This window comes from Muntiacus reevesi, chromosome 2 (assembly GCF_963930625.1).
Source record: "Muntiacus reevesi chromosome 2, mMunRee1.1, whole genome shotgun sequence".
Taxonomy (NCBI): Eukaryota; Metazoa; Chordata; class Mammalia; order Artiodactyla; family Cervidae; genus Muntiacus; species Muntiacus reevesi.
In genome coordinates this window covers 155,406,688-155,431,480 of record NC_089250.1, presented here as the reverse complement: position 1 = coordinate 155,431,480, position 24,793 = coordinate 155,406,688, and the positions used below count along the sequence as shown (strand labels likewise).

The 24,793-nt window shown below is 45.4% G+C and overlaps 1 protein-coding gene across 31 annotated transcripts in view; it reads right to left on the bottom strand.

Moving 5' to 3' along the window:
- Nucleotides 1-2,567: 2,567 nt before the first annotated feature.
- The window catches only part of TCF7L2 (transcription factor 7 like 2), a 199,032-nt gene continuing 176,806 nt past the window's right edge, over nucleotides 2,568-24,793 (bottom strand). For 5 of the 31 annotated variants that reach the window (XM_065923343.1, XM_065923344.1, XM_065923352.1 and 2 more), the window contains 8 exons: nucleotides 24,370-24,456; nucleotides 19,315-19,455; nucleotides 18,131-18,290; nucleotides 17,627-17,734; nucleotides 12,270-12,318; nucleotides 11,628-11,678; nucleotides 10,294-10,366; nucleotides 2,568-4,749 (listed from right to left, as the gene is read on the bottom strand). In XM_065923343.1, the coding sequence (XP_065779415.1) occupies nucleotides 4,326-4,749; nucleotides 10,294-10,366; nucleotides 11,628-11,678; nucleotides 12,270-12,318; nucleotides 17,627-17,734; nucleotides 18,131-18,290; nucleotides 19,315-19,455; nucleotides 24,370-24,456 (1,093 nt within the window). In that variant the 3' untranslated portion in view covers nucleotides 2,568-4,325. Of the gene's footprint in view, nucleotides 4,750-9,587; nucleotides 9,662-10,289; nucleotides 10,367-11,627; nucleotides 11,679-12,265; nucleotides 12,319-17,626; nucleotides 17,735-18,130; nucleotides 18,291-19,314; nucleotides 19,456-24,369; nucleotides 24,457-24,793 lie in introns of those variants that run through there. The other 26 variants (XM_065923345.1, XM_065923346.1, XM_065923353.1 and 23 more) reach the window with 12 other exon arrangements.

Below are 24,793 nucleotides of genomic sequence, written 5' to 3'. Positions count from 1 at the left end.
ATGGTTGGACGGTACCACTGATTCAATGGACATGAACTTAGGCAAACTCTGAGAGAAGGTGAGGTACACGGAGGCCTGGCATGCCGCAGTCCATGGGGTTGCAAAGAGCTGGACATGACTTGGCGAGTGAACAACTACACGAACTTCCTTGGCCAGGTCCCAACAGAGGTCAGGGAGCATGTGGTTCAGGGATTGAGTCACGGGCTCCTAGATGTTGTCTTAGGGTCCCTTAGTAACAAAAAGCCACAGATTCTTCCCATGGATGAAATGGGAAGATGTTCAGTTTGAAAGTAAACTCCATAGGTAGGAAGAAACCAAACTGATGTCAAGAAAAGAGATGAAGGGCAAGGACTTGGCCTGGCATTTGACAAGCTTGGAGGGAAAGGAACTTCTATATTGGGGTAGAGAGAAGATCCTCAAAGCTCAAGTGTTGTAGATCAAGAAGCACAGAGCTGGGTGATCTGTATTTTGAATTTTAGGAAGAGATCTGTACCCAGGCTGGGCTGATGATGGAGGAACAGCTCCTACCCCGACCTGGTATTTTTCAGCCTTTATAACAAGGGCAATGAGTTATATTCCAGCAAGGCTGAAAGGATTAAGGAAGTAACTGAGAACTTGAAACTTCTAGGAACACATTTGGAAGCATTATGGAAAGCTTCCACTCTCTTACTTCCTGCAGTACAGGTGTGGAATTGGCCAACTTCATTTATTCTTTCCCCCAATGAACATGAATGGAACACCATCTATGTGCCAGGTGCTCAACTAGAACCCTAGTATAGAGCAGGGGGACACCAAAGCTCCTGTCCTCCTGAGGGGCTCTCTAGAGCAATGGGTCTCAACTGGGTGTGATTTTTGATCTCGAGGAGGCATTTGGCAATGTCAGAGGACATTTCTGACTGTCATGACTGCTGGGGAGCAGGGTGCTTCTGACATCTACTGAGTAGAGGTCATGGATGCTAACACCCTACAGTGCATAGGACAGTCCCCTACCACAGAGAATTATCCAGCCCAAAATGTCCATGAAACTGAATGGGCTATTACTGGCCTAACTCGGCCACATCCAATGGACACGATGGTGGGTGAGCGTGTTAATGGGAGGGAAAAACAGGAAGCTGAAAGGTCACACAGAAGAGAGACATCATCACTATCATCTACGAGGGGAACTGAAGGATGAGCAACGAGGTTGCAGGAGCAAAGCAGACCTTCCAGGCAGAGAGCAACCGCATCTTTGAAAGCAGAAGAGCAAAAATACATTTACGAGAAACTGAGTATGTGCTGGGGCAGAAGGGGGTGGGCAAACAAGGAAGTCTTCAAAAGGACCATCCCATCACTCTGGGAGATGGAGCATCTTTATTATGCAAGGAGGTATATCTTAGTATTAAGAGCACGGGTTTGGAGTCAGGGCTGAACTTAAATCCCAGCTCCACCACCCTACAGGCTGTGTGGTCTTGAATAAGACACACACTCTGAGTTCCTAAACCCAGTTTTAGAAAATAAAGCAGAGTGTGGAGGTAGAGGATAAAATCTACCTCAGGCAGTAGTGTTAGGAAGAAATGAGAAAATGCTCATCAATGGCTTGGCACACTGCCACAAAAAAACAGATACTGTCAAATGACACAAACGTTTTCAAAGGTTACCCTGGTCCCAATGTGCAAAATAAAATAGGGAAGGACAACCAGAATCACTTTTTCCTGGATATACAAAACAACTAAAGACAAAAATACCAAGATATTACAGAACAAAAACCAACTTGAGCAAAGCAGAGTTTCCAAGGAGCTTTAAAGTCCTTGAGGATGATACTGTGTAACTGGAACAGGGGCGGTGACACAGACTGCTTCTGTGTCCAGTGAAATCACGTCCTTTGAAGGTGAGGTTATCCAGACAAGCAGAACTACATATGCGCCCATCTATCCAACCATTTATCCTAGCCAGCATGAGAAATGAATGCAGTGGAAACCTTGGGATGATCTTTACTGTGGCCCTCATTGGTGATGGTGGCGAACTTGCATGCTGGCCAGGGTGGAGTCCTGAACTTGAGTCTCAGGGACAGCAAGAGTCCTCCCTGCAAACTTGTAACAGAAGTATCTTGATCCGTTTTCTAAAAACCTTCTTGCTTAACAACCACTCACCCTGGCATCTCTCCTTACATGTGATTCTTACAAAGAAATAAGGATACTTTCATATCAATGATCCTTAAATGGTAATGATGTTCTTTCTTTTATTCCCTCCTGGTGAACTAAGTTTCATTAATAAGTATTAGATCATTTCTGCTTGATACTCAGAGGGCCAACTCGGATATATCAGAGTGTCAGTCTTATAGCCCTAAGAGTGACATTTGTTTTCAGAAATGAACCAACCAGGTACACAAACTATGCCAAACCGGCATTAAGAATGAGATGGGAAAATAAAAAAGAGTTCAGGGACCCTTCCTTGTATCCACATCACCACCCATCACCCACACCAAGCACCGGGTCTCAAGTTCCACCTTGGGAACACATGTCTCTTGCTGAAGGCAGATCTAGTTTCCCCAGAGAGAAAACCCAAATTATAGAAACAAGTGGCCAGCCTTTATCTGCACATACTAAGTTGCTTTTATTAATCCAGAATGGCATGCTACAGATACTGTACAGCATGAACATTTATTCATTACAAAAATGGCTTCCAAACCATTAAAAATGAAATTGGAATAAGAGCATAAAACGGAACAGTAACATCACAACTGTTAGGAAACATTCAAAGTATTCACAAAAAAATGTTATAGTTAGCATTTTAATAAACCAGAGAAAAACCGGAGACAGTTTTACAATCGCTTCATGTCAACTACAATGGCACTGAATGAACAGGTTTTAGCTTTATACAGCATTTTGTAACATCAACATGCCTAGGTTTTTTTTTTTTATTTTTAAAGTTTGCTACCTACTTGTATGTCATAGGGATACATAAAAGCGGCAGCTGGTTTTTCCTTTAAGAGTAATCTAATATACAGAATTTTTGGCCCTTAAGGGTTTATACCTCTTCATTTAAAATGCTTTCTGGACAATCTGCTACCAAACACGTCTTGTTATAGGTGACATTAAAACTACATACAAATCTACCTATGTAACATCACAGCAAAACATGATGAACGAAAATTACAGCATCAAAAAGAGGGAGAAAGCTAAAGTCACTGAGAATTTTGGCACATAAAAAGTTTTGCACACGGTCAGTCCATGTTCTCAGGGTGCAGGGCGCTCGCCTGTGAGTTCACAGGGGAAACGGGACAATTCCCACTGCTGCTGGTACAACGTTGCTAAGATTCCCTCACTAATGTTCAAGTCTTGTTTTACATAATGGCTTTTAAAGCAACTTTTGTTAATGCTACTGATCCTTTAATGCAACTATTAACGTCCATTTGGCGGCATCTGGGTTTCACACGGCAAAAAAAAAAAAAAGAAAAAAAGAAAAAAAGTCCAAAAGGGAAACAAAAAATATATATATACACATTTTATATATAAACTTAAAAACCTTGTACAAATGAGTTGTTATATATAAGATGCTTATGCTAAGGGGAAAAAAAACTTTATACAGTTTCAAGAAAAAGGAAAACATATTTTAAAAGGGACAACAGTACAGGTTCGACGAGCAATCTCTAAAGCAATAAATACTACTGGTCCAACAGCAATGTGATTCCATTAATTGTTGAATAGCAACCCCCTCCCCCCAAAAGAACACCACCATGGAACAAGGTATATTAACACATTTTAACCCTTTGTTTCTGTACATTTAAACAATAACAAGTAACATCACAATAAAAGTTGTTTCACACAGAAAAAAAAAAAAAAAAAGTAAACGGCACTGCATTCCTTGTGCCCTTATGGTTTAAAAACCAGATGTAAAATGATTGGTTCGCAAGCTCGTATTTAATACAAATAATACAGAACCAACTCCTTTTGGAGGGCTGCTTCAAAATTGCTTTTTTTTTTTCCTTTTTGTTTTTTAATCAGTCTTTTAAAACTAAGCTATCCGAACTACATAACAGTTATGTATATATATATATTTTTTAAACGCTACAAAGACTTTAAACAGCTGTTGATAAAAATTTTGGTAGAATCATGAGGTTCTTCTCTCATCTACATATTTAAAAGGAGAAATTGAAATAAGAATGGGTCAAATATTGACCAATGAACTCGATAAACATTAACTAATGTAGCCACATGGCACAAACGGAAAAGAGGACAACACGAAAACCCGGCCGGTGGGCGGGGGTGGGGCGGGGCGGAACCGGAAATAAAGAAAAAGCAAAAGGAACACACTCCACGAAGCACCCGGGGCTGAAGAGGGTAAAGCTATTCTAAAGACTTGGTGACGAGGGACAGTGGCTGGGGCTGGGTCCCGGCCAGAGAGCCGTGGGAATGTAAGGAAGATGTCGACGGCTGTGCCAGAGATGAGGGGGGCATGGCAGGCGGCTGCAGAGCGGCGGGAGGCAGGTCCAGGGCCCCGTTGGCACAGAGCGCGGGGGCCTTGCCGTGGGCGGCCTCGGCAAGCAGGAGGGCGGGCGGCGGAGGCATCATGGACAGGTGGGCCAGGGGGTCGGGCTTCAGGGACAGCGAGAGAGGCTGGGTCTGCTCAGTCTGTGACTTGGCGTCTTGGGGAGGGGAGCCTAGCAGGTTGGGGGAGGAAGGAGGCGAGTCTAGTAAGCTTCCATCTGAAGAGGGTGGACTGAGGCAGCTGCCTTCACCTTGTATGTAGCGAACGCACTTTTTTTTTCTCCTAGAAACAGGGGAGGGAGGGGAGAGAGTTATCTGTGAATAAAGGGCAGAGATGCCAAGGGAGAGAGTTATCTACTGCTCAGAGGCAAGAGGACCGCACCTAGCGATGCCCCCCGGGGAGACATCGCCCAGCGGCCAGGGGACGTTTAACGTCACGCTGGGGTGCCCGGCTCACTGAGCTCTAACGCCCGCTCTGGCGAATGAAGTGTGTCAGACCGCACAACTCCCTACCTACCTGCTTCCCCTGCCCCCGCTAAACACCCCCCGCCCCGCTTCTGACCGAATGTAAGCGAGCGGGCTCGAGGGCGCCGCCTGTGGACCGTGACGCGAAGCGGCCACGTCCACACTGAGGTACTCGAGAGCTCGTTCGCTTCTCTTTTTTGGCTCAGACATCCCTTCATTTCCCGTGGTAACCATCCCCCTCCATATCCACCACGACCACCCCCACCCCTCAATGGGTGTGTGTGTGTACATGTGTGTAGAAGAGAAAGACAGAGCTCCCTCCCCAGGCGCCTCATATCCATCTGAAACTCAAAATGCTGACTGTTGAGCCCACAGAGCTTAAAGGCAGCGCGAGCAAGAGGCTGAAAAGGTTTTATCCCACCACCTCCACCACCAACCACCACCAACCACCACCACCACCACCATCAGAGGCTGCTGGCGCCCAGAGAACTTTTTGGGCTTGTCTGTTAAGAACCACACCAAATCAAGAGAGGTCAGAATCAGTTGTGAAGGGGGGGGCGTGGAGGGGGGGGGAGGGAGAGGGAAACAAAAAGAAAACCAAATAAACTCAAAAACAAAACAAAAATAAAAAACAAAAAAATAAAACCACCAAAAAACAGGTAGAAGAGGATAAACAAAGGTGGGGGAGGGGAAGAATAAGAAAAACAGAAAATGATCCAAAGGAACAAGAATAACTGGTTGTATGGCCTGCAGGTTGTGGATTAAATTATGATTCAAACTTTTTAAATTTTTTTTTTAAGATTTGGGGTCTTCCCCTCCCCCACCCCATAGTGAGAAGGCTAGAAGGAGAGATGGTGAGAATGGGGATGGAGGGGCAACTTGCCCTGGTCCATATGCCAGGGCCAGTGAATAAGGGTTCAGCCCGTCACAAGGAAGTGACAACAAAGAAGAAGTGCCAGGGAGTCGCAGCATGGACTTTCTTGAATTGGGGGGGGGCAGGGGGGGATTATCAGGAGTAGTGTTTAAACCAGAAAGACTAATTTTGCCCTGTGCCAAAACCAGAGTCTCCCCTCTCCATTTCCTGTTTATGTAAGAAATAGGATTGAGAATTTCAGAGCCTCTTGTGCTTATCCATCTGAGGTGGGCGAAGTCAGTTCAAGACACTGAGCGCGTGACCTCACAGCTTCCCCCTAGTATTCATCCCAGTTTGATGGGATCATATGTGGTAGGACAGGTGATCCTGGCAACCAACCCCACTCATGCTATTAAAAATAATGCAGATACAGGGGATGTGCTGACCTAAGAATACAGTCCGAACCGCGGCTGATAACACTGTCTAAAAGTAAGTACCGGCTGGCTTCCGGTCATGGGAAAGCAACCAAGATGCTGCCCAGTTGAAGGCCACCACTGTCAGATGTCAGTGGCTTTTGAAAGGAAGTGAGTGCACTGAGTCCCTCCTTGGGTCCGTGCCCCAGAGCTGTCTGATGATGCCCCTCAGTGCATGGGGTGTGGACTTGGCAAGATGGCAGGAGGGAGGGGAGGCGGGGGGTGAAAGGGCACATGCTCAGTCCTTCCTGCCTCCCAGAGGCCAAGACCCACTGGGCCAGTGGCTTCAGGGCCTCTCCATCCCTGCCCTGGGTCGGAAGGAACTCCAGGAAAGTGAGGGCAATCTGCCTTCACCTTTCAGTTGACAAGGTTCCTTTTCCTCCTCTGGGATAGACTGAAACGGACTGTGGGTTCTGCTCCCACCCCAGAAACCCAAGATAAAATAATTAAGCCTCTTAAAAGAGTTTTACACCACCTTAGCCTGCAGATCAAAACATGCTCAAAAAACTAAGATGTCCATGCATTTTAAAAACGGGAGAAGAAAGGGAGGGGCATAAGCAAAACTGAGAAAGCAACAGGGACAAATGAGAGAGAGGAAAGAGGAAAGGGACAAAGAAAGAACAGAGGGGAGAAAATAACAGGAAACGAGGGGATGACATCCAGCAGCTTCCATGCTATATTAGGGCAGAGTGAAAAGATGGGAAAAGCAACTTGGTGGGCTCAAAACAGAATCTTGTTAAAATGTCCTCAAATGTCAAGTAAAATTAGAAACCCTGTGCAGGGAGCGAGGAGCCCTGATTAGCTGGGAACATTTCTGGTGCTCCCCTCCCCCCGTCTGCCCTCCTCATGGCATGAAGTTTCCATGTCCTGGGGATGAGTGGGGGGCATTTGAACACAGACACAAGGATTATGAATGACACGGTGACTGCTCCTTCTAAGAGGTGGCAAAGCAGATGGCAGTTGGAACCCACACATTTCGGACAGGCCAGAAAATGCCTTGTTTTGCAAATTCTTTTATTATTTTTTAAAAGCATATCTTGTATGACTGATTTAGCATCAAGCCAGAGATTCTAGCAAAGTCAAGAGGAAAAAGTGGAGGAAAAAAGGGAGGAGACCCCATACTCTTATCCTCCCCCACCTAGGCTCCACCTTTCATCAAGGTGTGGCCCCTGAAAGATCAGTTTTTGGCTTCTTATGGATTCAATCTGAAAGGAAAGTAAGAGTTCTTCCTGACCCTATTTTGGAATCACACCCTTAAAGGAGCAGATATGCATTGCTAAAGCTTTTACAGTAGGAGACAACAACCCCAACGAAGGAAAAATGGCCCCCGGGGGAGGTCTAAGGGAGCTGAGGCAGGAAAGAGGAAAGATGGCGCTGGGCGGGTGGGGGGCACAGCTCGGCGTCTGAGCAGCCACGCTGCATGCTCACAGCTGCCCCCGAGCTGCACTGTAGAAAACCATGTTTATCAAGCAGCTCCGAAGCCTTGGGGTCGCTTGTTTTTGTTTTGCTTTGTTAAAAACGTCACGGAAATTCTTGTTTCTGAGGAGGATTCCACACTCAGGGTTTACGCGAGGTTGGAGCTGGCTCTGAGAAGGGACTATCTAGTTAGTCAATGTTGGACATGATCACTTTCAGCCCCCAAAATGCCAGGTCTAACTCGCAGTTAACTGCTTCCAAAGCAGTAAGAGGGATTCATACACCACCACTCACCTCCTACAAATAAAATACACAAAGCAGGCAACAAACCACATTTCGAGGGGCGCACAACAGTGTCGGCTGCACCTCTCTACAGAGCATGAGGAACCCTCCCTTAGGAGCGTGCCCTGTGAGAAGCTAACCTTTCGCCATGGCAGAGCGGTGATTCTGCAGCTAACTGTCTTCCTACTCTGCACAAATAAAGGTTTGATACAAATTCACTGCCTATAAAGGGTCATCAGAGGCTCCATCTTCTAGGCCAGCCCTAGTGAAATCTCTGATGCCCTCCACCAGCTGCACCATGAAACTCTTTTCTGTTGCACAGACAGATCCTGGGACTGAGTGGCAAAACCATTTGTCACCAAGGACACTGTTGTCTCATAGAACAGGTGGGGGTTCCCTCTCCTGGTGGATGAGCACCCAAGGCCCCCTGTCCTCACTCAATGGGCAGAGAGTTGCCTGTGGAGGGAGTTCTCTTTCAAGAAAGACTCTTGGGCCCCAGCTCCCCTCAACGTCTGGGCAACACGAGGTGCTTCGCTGATCTCTCGTAAGGCATTGGGGGAGGGGGAGAGAGACACAGGAGATTGGTGGGCATGCACGTGATGGAATGGACATGGGAGCTAATGTCTAAACATGGAACACATGGCAAGGGTGTGGAGGAAAGGGACACGTGACAAGGGAGGCACTACAGACAGGGGGGCGTGTTGGGTGTTGAGATACCTACCATCATAATATTCCAAATTCAAAGACTGCTTGTATCAGAACAAAGAAACAACAAATTTAACCAAAGGTGGTCATTAAAGGAAAGGAAATGAGACAGGAACTAGCTGGTATCCCTCCACCAAGAAGGAAGTACCTATACCTTCCCTGAAATTACAGGTTGGATGGAACCTGCAGGTGGAACACAGGCGTTTAATTTGGACTCTTCTGATTCCCTTTGGAACCAGAGCTCTGTCTCTCTAAATATATGTATAGATACATATATATATATATTTCTTTTTTTCCATTGTGCAGGCCAGCGGCACTGCAGTACGTGACCTCTGCTTGTGGCCCTGTAGCTGGTGCATGCCATTCAATGCCACGCCTCTTTTCAGCACTGTAAAACAATGTCAGCTAACCAAGGTCCTCTGTCCAGAGATGTGGTTTTGAAACGGAAAATAAACAAAAACACAAAACAAAACTAAAAGAAGCCTGCCCCCAGAGCCCTTCTCCAAGTGTCTAGACTCCAAGGACACGGGAATGCTATCACTGCCAATCTGAGCTCATTCAAACCTTGGGACACGGTGGGTCTCCCTCTGTCCTGCAGACACGCCACAGAAGCTCTGACAGGGCCTGACCAGATCCAGGATGCTGGATTTCGGAGCAAAAGGCTAAGTGCCCGTCCTGGCCTGTGAGGGCTGTGGCCTACGTCCTACCACCAGGGATATGTTATTTGTAAGAGGACAGAGAGACAGAGAAAAGGAGGGAGAGGACACAGCATAAAATTAGCAAGGAAATTTTGAAGAATGAGGATCATTAGTCATTGATGCCAGTGGGGAAGTAGATGGGAATGAGGTCAAAATATATTGACGCACTAAGGTACCAGAAGGACAGAATGCTTTGATTTTTCCCAAAGGCCTTGCAGTAGGGAATATACCTGCACGGTTTGCACCATAAAGTCTGTCGGTCAAGCCCGAACAGTGCCCGACACTTCTTTGGAGTATTTGCATCTGTTAGCATAAGGTAAACACAAAAAAACACAACACAATGGTGGGTCGTGCTCAGCTGGACGTAAAATCTCGGCTACAGCTGACTTGTCTTCGCTATCACCTTGGTTCTACGTGCCTGTCTTCCCTTACCAAGGACATGAAAGGAAAGGACTTCAATGCGTCAAAAGAAAAAATAATAAAATAAAATGATAAAACACAAAAAGAAAAAACAACAACCAGAAACCAAAAAACAACCAGGAAAAAATAAAAAAAAATAAAAACAGAGAGAGAAGAGGAGGGGGAGAAGGTGACGTTGTTTGTTTCTACCTAGGCCAGGCTTACGATGGATGTCACTGAGCCCCCATCCCGGGCGGTCGGGAAGAAGGGGTTGGCAGGCAACATTCCCTGGGAGGGGGCGCGCTGGGGTTTGCTGTCGCTGACCCGAGGAGGCACAAATGATGCTGTTTTACAGTGGCATTTTGGCTAGCAGCAGCGAGGAGGACAAGCACGTCCTTCACAGAGCAGTGTCCCGCGCCCTCCTGTCTCCTAAGATCCACACACAGAGCTACAAAGCAACAGGCCGGAGAAGGGGGGAAAGGACCGAATAGACCAGCTGCAAACCAGCACAGCGAATCTGGGAAATCTATACACACCTGCAAGGGCCGCACCAGTTATTCTGTTGATCAAGGCCAAAGCGCGCTCGGCATTTCTTAGGAGCGCTCAGGTCTGAATGAGTTCAAGAGAGAAGCGAGCAGAGGAGGAGGACGTGGGAGAGAGGGAAGAGGGAGAGAAGAGAAAAGAGAGAGAGAGGGAGGGAGAGAGAGGGAAGGGGGGAAGAGAAAGATACAAATAAGAAAAAAATAAAAATAAAAAAGGGAATAAATCAATGACCTGGTTACTAATTACAAAATATTGACTTTTGATTTTTAACTTTCTTTAATTAAAAAAAAAAAAAAAAAGGTAAAAAAAAAATCACATTCTTATTCAACTCGTGAAATTAGCTGTTGCAAATAAAGCTGCAGTATCCCTTCTTTGAGGACTGTCCGATTTGTTTGAACTGATAAAGGGATGTTAGCTCCTCAAGAACTAGCTTTTAAATAATGTTTTTCTTCTTTTGGTTCTGCTTTTTCTTTTTTTCTCTCAATTTGTTTTTCTTAAAGAAGAAAATAAAGCAAAGGAGGGAATTAAGTTTGTCACATGCTCTTTTCTTCTCAGAGTACAACAGTTTAAAAAAGAAAAAAACAAAAAACAAAAAACTACAAATAAAACCAGAACAAAACAAAACGAAACAGAAAGAAAGAAAGAAAAGGGGTCGTGGTACTGGGATATTGCAGCTTTTGGAATGTTCATCTTTTCTTTAAATCTATTTTCATTAATATTAAGAGAGGAACAGATAAAGGTCAATAGGCTGTGTGAATGAGCTGTTAGGAGTTAGTTAGAAGCTCACAGCGGCATTTAAGCAGGTACAGTCAGTGAAATGCTAGTGGATTTGCAAGTTATGAGCAGAAAAGTGAAAGAAGAAAAAAAATGAAAATAAAAAAAAGCAAAGGAAAAAAATAATCATACTGCGGATGCATGCTTGCGTGAGAAAACTTAGTGGGAGCGATGAAAAAATGCCATTAGATTAAGGAGGTTTATTACTGAATTCCTTCCATTTTGTTGTTGTTGGTTTTTTTTTAACCAGTCTCTTTGAAAGAAATACTGCATATTCAATTTGCACAGTTAGTTCAACTCTAAATCACTGTCATCATGGCTTAAACAACTGTTACGGGAAAAATAAATAAACAAAGCAGAAGTTAAATTAAATTAAAAAAAAAAAACAACAAAAGCAAAAAAAAATCTACTGAAACATACGAAATCATGTAGATGGTCATTTTAAAGAATGTTCAAAGGTCATACGTGTTTTCATGTTAATAAAACTATAATGGCAAGAAAAATTAAAAAACAGTTTATCAACTATTTTAATGACTCAAAATGACATTAGCACCTGTAATCGGAGGAAGTGAAAGGCAAGGATTTAGGAAACATTCGCTGTGTTCTGAAAAAAAAGAACAAATTATACAAAGCCTTCACAATGTTTTTGTCGTTGTTTGTAAAAGCCTGGCCTTCTCGAAGGGCCCTCTGAGATTGCCTATGCAGTATTTCTAATTTCTTCTAGAGAATGACAAACCTCCTTAATTTAAATTGGGTGCAATAGACCACTGTAAAGCCATGCATCAGAACATTCAGGAACAGCCCAGTTAACATCAAACACTCGCACACACCCCCTCTGCTCCCCTAGCCCCCTCCTCATCCTTACTCAGACACATACAAAATAAGCAGACTGTATAAATCCCCGTCTAGGCATGCCTACCGCTCTCCGCTTACAGGCTCTGCAGTTATTTAAAAACACATTCCACTAGACTTACAATGTGCTTTTCATGCAACAATGAATGTTACTAGCTTTAAAAGGGCAGTCATGAAGCAATTAATTAAAATGCATAAACAAAAAGGCTGGCTAAGATGGGTTCCCCCCGCCCCACAACATCCTGGCCTTGAATTTCTCCTGCCTCCCCAGATAGAAGCCTGACATAAAAGAGTGGTCCTCAGAGTACAGCTCCCTTCCTCTATCCTGCTTATTCTAACTTACCATTGGTCTCCCCAGGCTGCTTGTCCCTTTTCCTCTTCTTCTTTTTCCCCTAGACAAACAGATGAAACACAGGGCATTATTTCAGGAAATGGATGGGAGGATGGCACTGTCTGGGCTCACCTGGAGAGGAGGAGGCGGAGGAGGGCAGCACCTGCCATTTCCAGCCACACCCACTCCTGAGTGCTTTCCAACCCCCGGTTCCCTTCAGTCCAAGTGCCCTTCAACTGTGCTCCAGCTAGAGGAACGCATGCCTAGCGGAAGAGATGGAATCAGTGGGGCAGAGAAGAAGGACTTCTTTTCCTATACATCCACCCTCAAACTTGATCCAGAGCATCCATAAAAGGGGAAATGAGGCCTGGATGGGGAAAGATTCAGACAGGTGTAGAAAGACAGGACTGGAAGTGGCCTAAGAGCCAAGGGACGAATGAATGATTTTGAGATGGCCAAGAGAACCCCTTGCCCCATGCAAATCTCTTACTAAGGCCAAAAGCTGCTCACTCTGAATCAAAAAATTAAGACTTTGTAGGGGATTTTTCTTAGCACTGTAGCGTGGGTCTTGATTTTAAAGTCAGAAGGGGGAAAAAGAAGGCAAAATAAAACCAGAAACCATCTGAGCTCCTTTTCAAACTGCTGAGTGGACATCCATAAGGAGAACATTTGATCCTCACTATTTTCCACTTATGTAATGACTATAATACTCCTAGTAACATGGACTTCCCTGTAGCTCAAACGGTAAAGAAACTGTCTGTGATGCAAGAGTACCAGGGTTCGATCCCTGGGTTGGGAAGTTCCTCTGGAGAAGGGAATGGCAATCCACTCACAGTATTCTTGCCTGGAGAATTCCAAGGACAGAGAAGCCTGGCGGGCTACACCCCATGGGGTTGCAAAGAGTCGGACATGACTGAGTGACTAGCACACATATAATACTACTAGTAATAACAGCTACCATTTATTGAGCACATACTATGTGCCAGACATGGTTCTAAGTGTGCTATGCCTAGTGACCCATTTATCCTCACACAATCCTGTACAACAAGCACGATCACCATCAGATTTTACAGATAAGGACGCTGAGATACAGGGTGCACGCAGTTTCCTGAAATGACACAGCTATCAGATGATGTTGTCGATGGGAACCCAGGTGCTCTCAGGTTCACAGCCCTTATCCACTAGGCTATGCTGCCTTCATATTTACTGCCTTGTCCTCTGAGGAAGGCTCTTAATGGATTATGGGTCAAGAATTGCATGGAGTCAATCACATTCTCCACCTGACCCTCCCTGCTATCTTGATGGTCCACCCCCGGATGTGGATGTGCAATGGGAGTGGGGATGAATTCCCCTTCTTCCTTACCACCTCCTTCCTTATCTGAAACTAGTTCTCCCTCACCCCAGTAGCTCTGGTCCCATCCATATGAATTAGCTACCTGGTCTATATGAAATGTCACAAGCAAAACGTCACATCTATTTGTTTCAGAATATCCAAATATCCTTTGCCTTGTGGTCGGCTAAGTTTGGGCTTCCCTAGTAGCTCAGCTGGTAAAGAATCTGTCTGCAATGCAGAAGACCCCGGTTCGATTCCTGGGTTGGAAAGATCCGCTGGAGAAAGGATAGGCTACCCACTCCAGTATTCTTGGGCTTCTCTGTTGGCTCAGCTGGTAAAGAATCTGCCTATAATGCGGGAGACCTGGGTTCGATCCCTGGGTTGGGAAGATACCCTGGAGAAGGGAAAGGCTGCCCACTCCAGTACTCTGGCCTGGAGAAGTCCAAGGACTATATAGTCTATGGGGTCGCAAAGAGTTTGACACGACTGAGTGACTTTCACAAGTTCTCATGGTATGTTGACATCAACTCAAGAAGGAACAAGAAAGAAAAGCCATAGGCAGAAAACCTGAGAACCCACACGGCCCTGTGAGGGGGACACCAAGGCAGAGATGCCCGAGTCTTAGATCTACCTGAGGGCTGAGGGTCAAGAGTCCTACAGGAAGCCTCTCAAATCTGGGGGCCTGTGGCATCAGGGAAATCTGTCTGGGCCCTCAGTTCACTGTTTCCACTAGAAACATGTTCTGTTCCTTGGCATACAACTTTAAAGAAGGAGCAAAGAAAGGATTTGGTGTGCTTTCTCATGAGCCCTAGCAGCCCACCTTCATGTCTGTGCCTCTCCCACATCAGGAGCAAAGCACTGCCTGGCCATCATGGGACAAGCAGGAGGAGCTAGTTTCAGTTTATTTAGGAGCCTGACAGAAAATCTCAGCCAGGCACAGAAATGGTTCGATTCCAGGCAGTGCGTCATCCATGCAGTCATCTCTAATACAGGGCTCACCCATGTTCAATCTCCTGAAATATATTCTGAAAGGCAGGTGACAATTCCTTCACCCCTGGGAAGCTGTCCATGTGGTATACAAAACTAAGACGTTCATGACTGAGGCAATGATCGTTTAGACTAAAGGCTTCTAGCGGACAGGGACTGTGTTTTAACTGGAAGAGGATATGAAAGAATGCATCAACACTGCAAAGTGAACAGGGAGATAGATGCCTTTCAAGGGAGGCGGCCACCTTGTTATCTCTTTAAATGTAACAAAAGAAAGAAAAGGCCTCAAATATGGTGGTGAGGGAGGAAAAACTCAAGGTATACAGATTACTGGGGATTTATCTCGTTGACTCAGTATAGAAAAGCTAGAAACGAAGTAACTTCTATTACAGTGTCACGGGTTAGACATCACTCTCTGACCAAAATCTTTTCTCGTGTGTTCCACAGTGTGTACCAAGTCCAACCCCCCAAATGTGACTGTTTTACTCAATTCTATTTAGCTAAGGTAGCGTATAAAGGCTTCTATCCCCGCTGGGCTAGTAAAGCAGGAACGTGCAAGAGGCATAAGGATATTAGCTCAGAAAACTTTTTCCAGAAGAACCTTCAGAACTTGACAGCATCCAGAATAATTTATAGAAGCTCCTATGTCAAGTTGGTGTAAAAAAAAAAAAAAAAACGCTAAACAGTTTCTACCACAACTGAATCTCTGAACAATTTAACTCTTGTTCCACAGACCACTTCCTGAGATGAGAGAGGAAGTAAATGAGAGAGGAAGGAAACAATGAAAGAAGGAACAAATGGAGGGCTGTGTGTGTTCAAAGCCATGTGCAGTGAGCCACTGATGAAGGAATCTGACAGTCCCCTTATAAGTGGTAAAGCTCCTATAGCCCCAAGTCCAGATATTACCTCTAAACTTGATCTCTCAAGTCTTCTCAGGGGTTCCCCTATTATATCAAACCTTGTCCCAGTGTAAAACCAAGCTAAAATTATTTCAAGTGTCATGAGAACCTTCTGAAACCTAGAAAACACTTCTTAAGAAGCCTTGGGCAATATCTTGTCTTGAGTCCAGGCAAGTCCATGGCAGTATTCTTTTGAAGCTCTCAAAGTCAGCCCATACCTTTGTGGAGGTATCACCCTATACACCTCCAGGAGGTGCTATGCACACAGACCACAGTGTGAATGGCACACCCTACAGTTGTGCAGTGCACGCCCTGCACAGCTATACATGAAGACTCTCATCTGACCCAAAATGTCTACTGGGGACAGGATACCTAAAGAGTAGCTGAATTTCTCTCTGTGGCACCATTCTAGATTCCTCAAAGAACTGGGTCTGTAGCAGGGAGAAGCTGGTTAAGAACTTCTGACCCGAAACCAGGAGAGCAGGTGTCCGGAAACGAGATGGCTCTATGTGTGGGAGCTGCAGGGCCTGCCCGCTGCTGGCAATCTCCACCTCGAGGTCAGGTGGGGGTGAACAGCAAGCCTGTGGGAGAGCATTAGCTTTCTTATCCTCTTCCTTTCAGCTCCAGAAGAAAGGCTCCCCCACTGCACACATGCTGATGACGAATGGAAAAGTCCCAAGTGGGTAAGACCCTGCACCTGACCGTCTGTGACGGACAAGGGCTCTGAGAGGAGCCAGTGTGCCATTGAGAAGTACAAGCACTGATTCCTGTTTCGACTCCCCAGGAGGAATATGTTCTACTGCCGAGTGCAGTGCGTGGGACCTACGAGGAGATGGCTGGCTGTGGAGATGGAGACACAGGTGTCTCGGTCCTCCCCATCCGCATGGCAAAGAGCAGAGAAGCAAGCGTGTGCGTAAAGGTATGAGACTACAGAGTGATGACACTTGGAACAGCTGGGCAGTGGAAGCAGAAAGCTGTCTTTGCCCCGGACCCACCATTCAATACAGATGTCTGTGCTTCCTGGTTAAGTTCTGAGAGAGCTCTGATTTAACTCAATCCCCATAATACTGTGCTGACAGTAAGCTCACCAACAGCAGTAACTGAATGGATCTCGACTCACACACACAGAGAGCTTCCCCACCACAGGTGAAGGCCAGAGGAGAGCTAGGTCAGGGAGCACGGATGGTAGAAGAATCATCCATGGCTCAGTACCATCAACAAGAAACAGGAGGAGATGCCTGCTGCCAGCATTAAGACGGGTTCTGTCTCCTTCCAAAGAGTGGATGGTAAAAATCACTTCATGAAACTAAATGTCATGCAATGAAGTGTGAGGCAAAATGAGACATTTCACCCATTAGAGAGGAGAATGAGCCCAGAACTTGAGCTCCTGGGCAAAAAAACAGATTAAGAAAGAATGGTGAGAGAGAAAGAATGGAGAGTCAGTTTATGGGAGGAGAAGAATCCGGACTGTCACAATCACTGAGATTAGTAAAGACAACAACCCCTACGGTGTTTTCTAAAACTCAGGAGAGGAGATTAGGCAAATCCCAGAGCCAACAAAAAGCTGAGGGACACACAAATCACCCAACTCACACACCTCTCTTACGTCACTTCATCCATTCTGCCTAAAGATGGCTACTTACTTTCCGGGATATTCCCATCATGCCTCTCTCAAGATGCACTGGGCTTCCAACTTCTACTGTACCACACCCTAAACGAATGATTTCATTTAACCCTCTTAAGGGTGAAGGCCCTGCTAGGACAGCTGTGAAGAAGTAAATGCTCTCCTTCCAGCTGGCATCACTGCTGAGAAACACACAAGCCTCACTGGGTGTATTCTAGAGCCATGTCTCTTCAAAAACATGGGCAAGAAGGTGTGAACAGCCCTAACCTGGCCCCACAGGTCCCCTGAGTTGGAAAACCAGCCCCCTTCCTCCTCCTTGAAGAGCTATCCCATGTTGATAGAGCCCTACTGGAGGCTAAAATAGAATCCTCCAATCTGGTGCTGAGGTAAGGTCCTAACAGTCCCAACTGGGCAGACTGGGTGGTACCGAAGACCAATTCAGGTTGGCAGGTTTCATTTCCTTTGTCCAGATGGACATCAACCACATCTCTATAGCCTCTAGTCCTGAAAAAAAGGAGCCACCTACATAGTTATCCCGTGCGGACCAGCCGGGGTACAGCTGCATGTGAAGCTGTCGCTCCTTCCGGGCCAGCTCATAGTACTTTGCTTGCTCTTCTCTGGACAGCGCGTGCCACTGGAGGGGACAGGGTGAGGGGAGAGAGAGACATGCAGAAACGTCACAAACCACACTGTGGCCAGGGGACGGACAGCGCTTCCGTCGCAAATGGTGTCATCTGCAGATGCCTACGGGCTGCAGGGGCCTGGCTCTAACAGGAGGGCCCAGACCAAACCTGACTTGTCGTCTATGATGTTTGAGTCTTTGCTCTCTGCAGGTGGGGAACACCAGGGTGTGGCTGTTGTGAACATCATTCGAAGGCAGAGTTACTGCTTCCAACTCCACAAAGACCATGGCAGGAGTCAGAGCATGGCTGAAGGAAAAGGATGCTCCAAACCAATGGGGACAGCGACACGTCACCCCACCCACCGTGTCCTATTCTGGCCCTCTTCTCCCAGCAGGCACGCCACTCACCCTCCGGCCCAGGATCTGGTTGATGGCTGCACTTTCTTTCAACGTGCATTCGGCTACGACCTTTGCCCTCATTTCCTTCATATACAACATGAATGCATTAAGAGGTTTCTTTATGTGGGGCTTCTTCTTTTCTTCTTCCTTTTTGGAGTCCTGATGCTTTCTGGATGGGGACAAAACAGACAGACGCAATCCAATGAACGATCTCGAGGTCAGCTTCCTCCACAGCAGAAAGCCCGCCCCCTTGCCTGCTCAACACCCTAAGCGATTCAGAAGGAGAAGCACACTTCTACTTTGGGTCTTCTCCATCCTGGGAAATGGAACAAAAACAGGCTGGGGGGTGGGGGGATGAGAGAGAGTTTGAAATCATTTCCTCAAGGTTTCAGTTCAGTTCAGTTCAGTCATGTCCGATTCTTTGTGACCCCATGAACTGCAGCACGCCAGGCATCCCTGTCCATCACCAACTCCCAGAGTCCACCCGAACCCATGTCCATTGTGTCAGTGATGCCATCCAACCATCTCATCCTCTGTCGTCCCCTTCTCCTCCTGCCTTCAATCCCTCCCTGCGTCAGGGTCTTTTCCAATGAGTCAGCTCTTTGCATCAGGTGGCCAAAGTACTGGCGTTTCAGCTTCAACATCAGTCCTTCCAATGAACACCCAGGACTGATCTCCTTTAGGATGGACTGGTTGGATCTCGTGCAGTTCAAGGGACTCTTAAGGTTTACAAACACAAAATTTTCCCCAGCCAGAGGGAAAAGCACATTGTGACAGTTTCCATCTCAGCCAGTGTCTCTTGCGGGATCAGGGATGGTAGGTGCGTGTGCGCTCAATCATGTCCAGCTCTTTGTGACCCTATGGACTGTAGCCCACCAGGCTTCTCTGTCAGTGGGATTTCCCAGGCAAGAATACTGGACTAGGTTGCCATTTTCTCCTCCATGGAACTTTCTCAACCCAGGGATCAAACCTGAGTCTCCTGCATCTCCTACATTGGCAGGCAGAAGTGGTTGCAAATCCCAGTCCCTCCAAGGACACAAAGAGTTGTGTTCTCCCTCACAGTGGGCACACGCCTCCCTCTCTGTAAGGCAGGTGCTTACTGAAGTCTGGCCAACCTTGGGCAGGGCCACCACCCAGGCACCACGGGCTAAACACACGGTGAAGGATAACACGCCAAGAAGAGGGACACTTACGCGCTGTGGAGTGAGCCGACGTCACTCTGAGAGGATTCTTGTTTGACTGTCGGCGTGACTATGGCCGGGTGGGGAATGCCGGTCGTGTGTAGAGTGTGATGTGGTGGGACCATATGGGGAGGGAACCTAGAAGACAGAAAGCTGTGTAAATCGTCAGAATCAAAATGAATGAATGGGGAGGGATGTGTACACACAATTAAAAAAAAAAAAGAAGAAGAAACAGCACGTAACACTCACATGAAAGCAACCCAAAGCATATGAAACCTGTCAGCATTAATTAGTGATAAATTAAACATAATGATTCTCGTAATGTCATTAAAGCCAATCTTCCCCTTCATTATTGCTACTGACACGAGACATTACGATTGCTAACATCTTCAGCAAAAGACAAGTTCAGCCAGTATACTTGGCTGACAAAGTAGGCTTGGACTACTTGCTGGAGATCACAAGTCCACTGGTTTGGGAGGACATTATTAGTGGCATCTAAGACTATTTCTTAAGTCCTAATCAGCACTAGAATGAAAGATGAAATCTTTTGTTGCATATTGACAGCTAAATAAAATATTAACGCAGCTGAAGTATACATACATTTTTTGACAATGCCACGCATGCCTCATTAGGCCTCATTCTGTTGATGCGAACGCAATAAAATTTTTATTTCTCTTTTGCTGCTGTGGTCCCATCGTTTTGACAGTAATGGGAGAGGGTGAGGCAGAAAGATGGGGGGAATCCAAATCACTGCCATCTGGTTCCCAACATACGTCACGGATGTTTTAAATAACTTTGTATCAGAGATGGCCCCAAAAGAGCATTTTACACAGACATCCCCCCGAGTGAAGCTTTGAATTCTGGGATTTGTATATCCTTTCCCACTCTAAAATTCAAGGGTTCCTAAATTACTTTTACTTAAAATACTGCCTATGCATTAGAAGACCTTATAAAGGATGATTAGAATTATTAATAAAGAAAAGAATAGTTTGTGTTTTTCCTCTAATACTGTTTACTTTCAGGCATGTTATTTTGGACATGGTTTAAGTCATGAATTGGCATTTCTCAACCATGCAAACTAGCCAGGACATTCAGAGCTAATTTTAAAGTGCTCTTGGTTCATCTCCAAACTGACAACAGGATACAACCTATAGCTCTCGTCTTTTCTGATACACTTGGAATCACAATTTGTTCTCGGTTAGAAGAACCACCCTCTTAAAGGAATGTACATTACTGTAGAGAAAAGTGGAATGAGGGATTACAAGGGGCGATTCCCCCAAAGAAAACAAAAGGGCAGCCCCTAGGTTCTGCCCTGACAAGATCAGGCAAGTTTAGGTGAAGGGGGAACCCAGACCAAGCAACTGCTGCTTTCAGCATAAATCTAAACCATGACCACCCCATGTACCAACCAGGGAAGGACCACCTGCTCTTTAGAAAGTCAGTTCTGCTGGTCACTGGAGGTGCTAGTGAGACTTTACTGTGACAGTTAGTTCACAAGGATCCTGTACTTATTTACTAGGTTCTTTTCCTATGTGGACTGGAAATCTAAATAGTTTTCATTTTACCAAAAGAATGTAGCAAATGTTCATCAGAAGAAAGATGAAAAATTAAAGTTCTAACTGACTCTGCAGAGATCAACAGAGAAACTACCAATAAATAATGCAGATTTTGGGGCCAGAATCACAGTGGACATTTGACTTGGAATTTCTACCCTGATGTGGCTTTCTGCCATAGCTGCCTTGACAAATTTACTGAAGTTTGGTAACAATAGTATGAGTTTTTAAATAAGAGTCATGTGAGTTCTTTTAGGGTGTCAAGAAAAAGAAAAGAAAAGAAAAACCCTGACAGAGGGGAAAAAAAAGTAACTTCTATCTCCATCCCCCCCCCCCCAACAAAAAAATACAGAACAAAGCTTGGGAGGTATTTGGGCTCCCAAGTTACACCCTCTTCCTTCCCAGAGTTTGAAGGCCTCTGAGAAAACGTAAGTTAAGAACATGTGTTCGTCGAAGCCCTTGGGTGAAGCGGTGGGTGGAGCGGCAGTTTTTTCTGTGAATTTTAAAGGCTTGACATTCCTCAAATACATATGTTGCCTTCCTGCTGAATGAGAATATGTGTACAGACAGAGAGAGAGAGAGAGAAGGGGGAGAGATAAAAAACACTCTGTGTGCATGTCTGTCTGTGTGTGTATGTGTGTGTACACCAAACACCACAGTGAGACACCAGAATCTGAGTACATTCTGGGGTGGGGAAACATTTCTAGTGTAGCCATGAAGACCAAATACTTCCAAGTTCACATACCTACACACATATTCCTATACCTAAGAAATTTATGGCAGAGAAAGGGACTCCTCTGTGTGTGTGTGTGTGTGTGTGTGTATGGGCTATACACATACTTTCATGTAAGCAATTCCTTTCTGCAGACAACTATTTCGTGCAATGCAATAAACACCCTAAAAATTCTAAGCAGCTCATTATATCCCCCCGTCTGCTTTCATGGCTCCAAGCCAGAATATAATGATGAACCTTAACTTGTTAAGGACAACTAATTTTTGTTTCTGGCTGTCTCAGGGGCTTCTGCCTTCCCCACTCGCGCTTTCCTTCACTGTTGACACGTTTCTGTTAACTGGATGTCATCTGCTGGCCTTGATTTTATGCACAAGCAGTGGGATGCATTTTCCTGTGCAACAAGCCTGCTTTGAGCTGCATTAGGTTTGTCATTATTCTCTCATTTCCCCCCTTGCACTTGTAACATTTCATCTCTTCCTGCCTTATTTTTTGTGAGCCACGGTGCACCCACATTATGGTTTATACATGATCTCGCTCCCTTTGAAGCCGGCAGATTTCAGAGCCCGCTCTCGTCAGGAGAAGAGCCTTGCGCCAATTTAGCAGGCTGAGGGCCCGGAGCTCCAACATCTCAATCTAAAGGGGGTCACAGGGTGGCACAAGTGAGTGTCAGCAAGAGCTGTTTAATTGCCAATCTAGGCTTCTCCATGGTGTTTAAAGTATAATGACCCATCACTTAATTCTGAGAAGCCCTGGCCCCGCTGCTGAAGAGAATGAATATCAAAGGGTGTTCTGGAACAGGGCAAGCTGCCTACATTCCCTATAACTGCCATAAGTATAATAGACCCATACTTCTGTCGCCCCATTACCACAATAATGTATTTAATTTGCTGTATACGCTTTTTAACTAGCTACCTTTCATAAGGCCTACCTGGGGAATCGGCCGCCTCCCCCCCCCACCCCACACCTCGAGCCCCCTAACCTTCCCTCCCACAGTTCCCTTCCTCTCCTCCACCCCCTGCCCACCTAGAAATCATCGGCTAACCTCCTAATGATAATTCAATCGATAAGCTTAACCTCAATCCCTATCCTACGATTACTGCACCGCTTTTAACCTCTGGAATGCTCCGAAGCAACAAAACACGAAAAACAACCCGGTGCGGTGGAGGAATGCTGGTTCGGAGAAGGGTGAGTCATGGGTCCGAAGGTGCTCAGAAGCAGTTCTCCTTCTGGGAGACTCCCTATTCGTTCCCAGGCTTTGCGAGGTTGTGGTGACATTATTTAATGAAAATAACCTTCCTCTTCTTGCTAGAGGAGAGGACACACAAGCATTTTCCCGCCTAACCAATACTGGTGTGGATTTAGAAACTGACATGATTTATCACATGTGGGAAACAGATCTTTGCAGCTGCACGATACCCATGGCATGATGACAAACATTAGAGATGCTACAATTTATGCTTCTTCATGAGTGTGGTTCTTACTCTTTCCTCCACCAAAATCACTGTTCCGTAAGTAGGAAAAGAGGCATCATGGCCCATCTTTCCAACCCTTCCTCTGGTCTAGGGTCCTCACACTGGCTACAGAGATTGGGGAAGGAGGCTGGGAGATGGCATCCCTGCCATGTAAATGCATGCTCATTAAATTAGGTGCCATCCTCAAAATGGATTTGTTGTTGCAGCCTATCAGGAAAGTCTAAACCTCCACCGATTTAATTAACTTGACTGAAAATCAGATGAACAGAAAATAAAACTATCATTAGGTGTAATTAGTGACTACTTAAACATACTGCTGCCAACCAGTTTGTAAATAAACTAGCAGTCACTGAAAAATTAGCCAGAATTAATTAGAAAGGGGGGAAAGGAGAACATGGGGATTAGAAAGATCTAGGTACACACATGCGGGCATATTTGTATGTTATATATACACTTATATGCTTAAAGATATGTGACTGTACACATACATAGGATTTTAGCTGCACAGGCCACCATGGTCTCTATCAGCCACATGGGGCTAGTGTGTACTTGAAATGTGTCCAGGCCAAATTAAAAAGTGTTGTAAGTGTGAAATACACATCAGATTCCAAAACTAAGTACACAAAAAGTTAAGAACTCATTAATAGTTGCTTTACAGTTATAATGTGTCAGAATGATATTTTAACTTATTAGGTTGAATAAAATCAATCATTAAAAATAATTTTGTCTGAGTTTCCTTTTCTCTTCTTTTAAAAAATATGGCTACTAGAAAACTTAAAATTCCCTTTGTATATTCCCTATATACAAGGCTCACCTTCCATTTCTACTGGACACTGCTACTTTAGACAGAGATGTGTTTGGGTAGGGGAGGAGGTGGGCAGGAGGGGAATGCTCTTTTCTGTTTATGCTTAAGAGCCTGGAGCTTTGAAAAGACCAATAACCCTCCCTTAAATTCCTCTTTGTATATACAGTAATAACCTTACCTACACTCTTTCCTTCCTTCCCTGGTTCAGGCAACAGAGGAATAACACTTTAAAAAGCTCCCCACGTCCTAATTATTTCTTCCTGCCTTCTTAAGTTCTTAAAAATACTGACTCAGAAATTCAACCTTAAAATTCTGGCATCACCCACCTGGGAAGTTCAGAGCAATTTTTTCAGTATTTTCTAGGAGAAAAGCCTAACCCTCTATGGGTCTTACACCCTTAGACCTACAAGTTGCAGACATGCCCAGATGGTCTGGCAACATCCAGAGAACTTTCTGAAAAGTGACTCATGGCTTCGATTGAAGGCACTGGGTCTTGGAACTCACCTGGACATGGAAGCGTTGACAGTCAGAGCTGTGGGGTAGGGGTGACGGAATCCTCCTGTCGTGATGGGGTACACTGGCTGACCTTGCCTACAAAGAGTGGGGCACACGGTAAGAACGTGCAAAGGGGGGTGGGGGGTGGGGAAAAGGAAGAGAAGAAAAAGGAGAAGTTCTCTCTGCACAGTAAGCTTTATTCTCATTTGATCAGAACAAAAATCTTGGGGATTGTACAGCAAGGATCAAAGGGAAGAAACACAGAACAATTTGAATGCCATAAATCTGATAGGAATGGCTAATTAAATTTTATAACCTTTGCTTATGTCAATAGAGACCCTCTCCCCAAGCTGAAACTAGGTGTTTTGTTGTAATAATTAAAGGCGAAGTCTCGCTTGCTTTAATGGAGCCATCACACTAATTGAGGGCTACA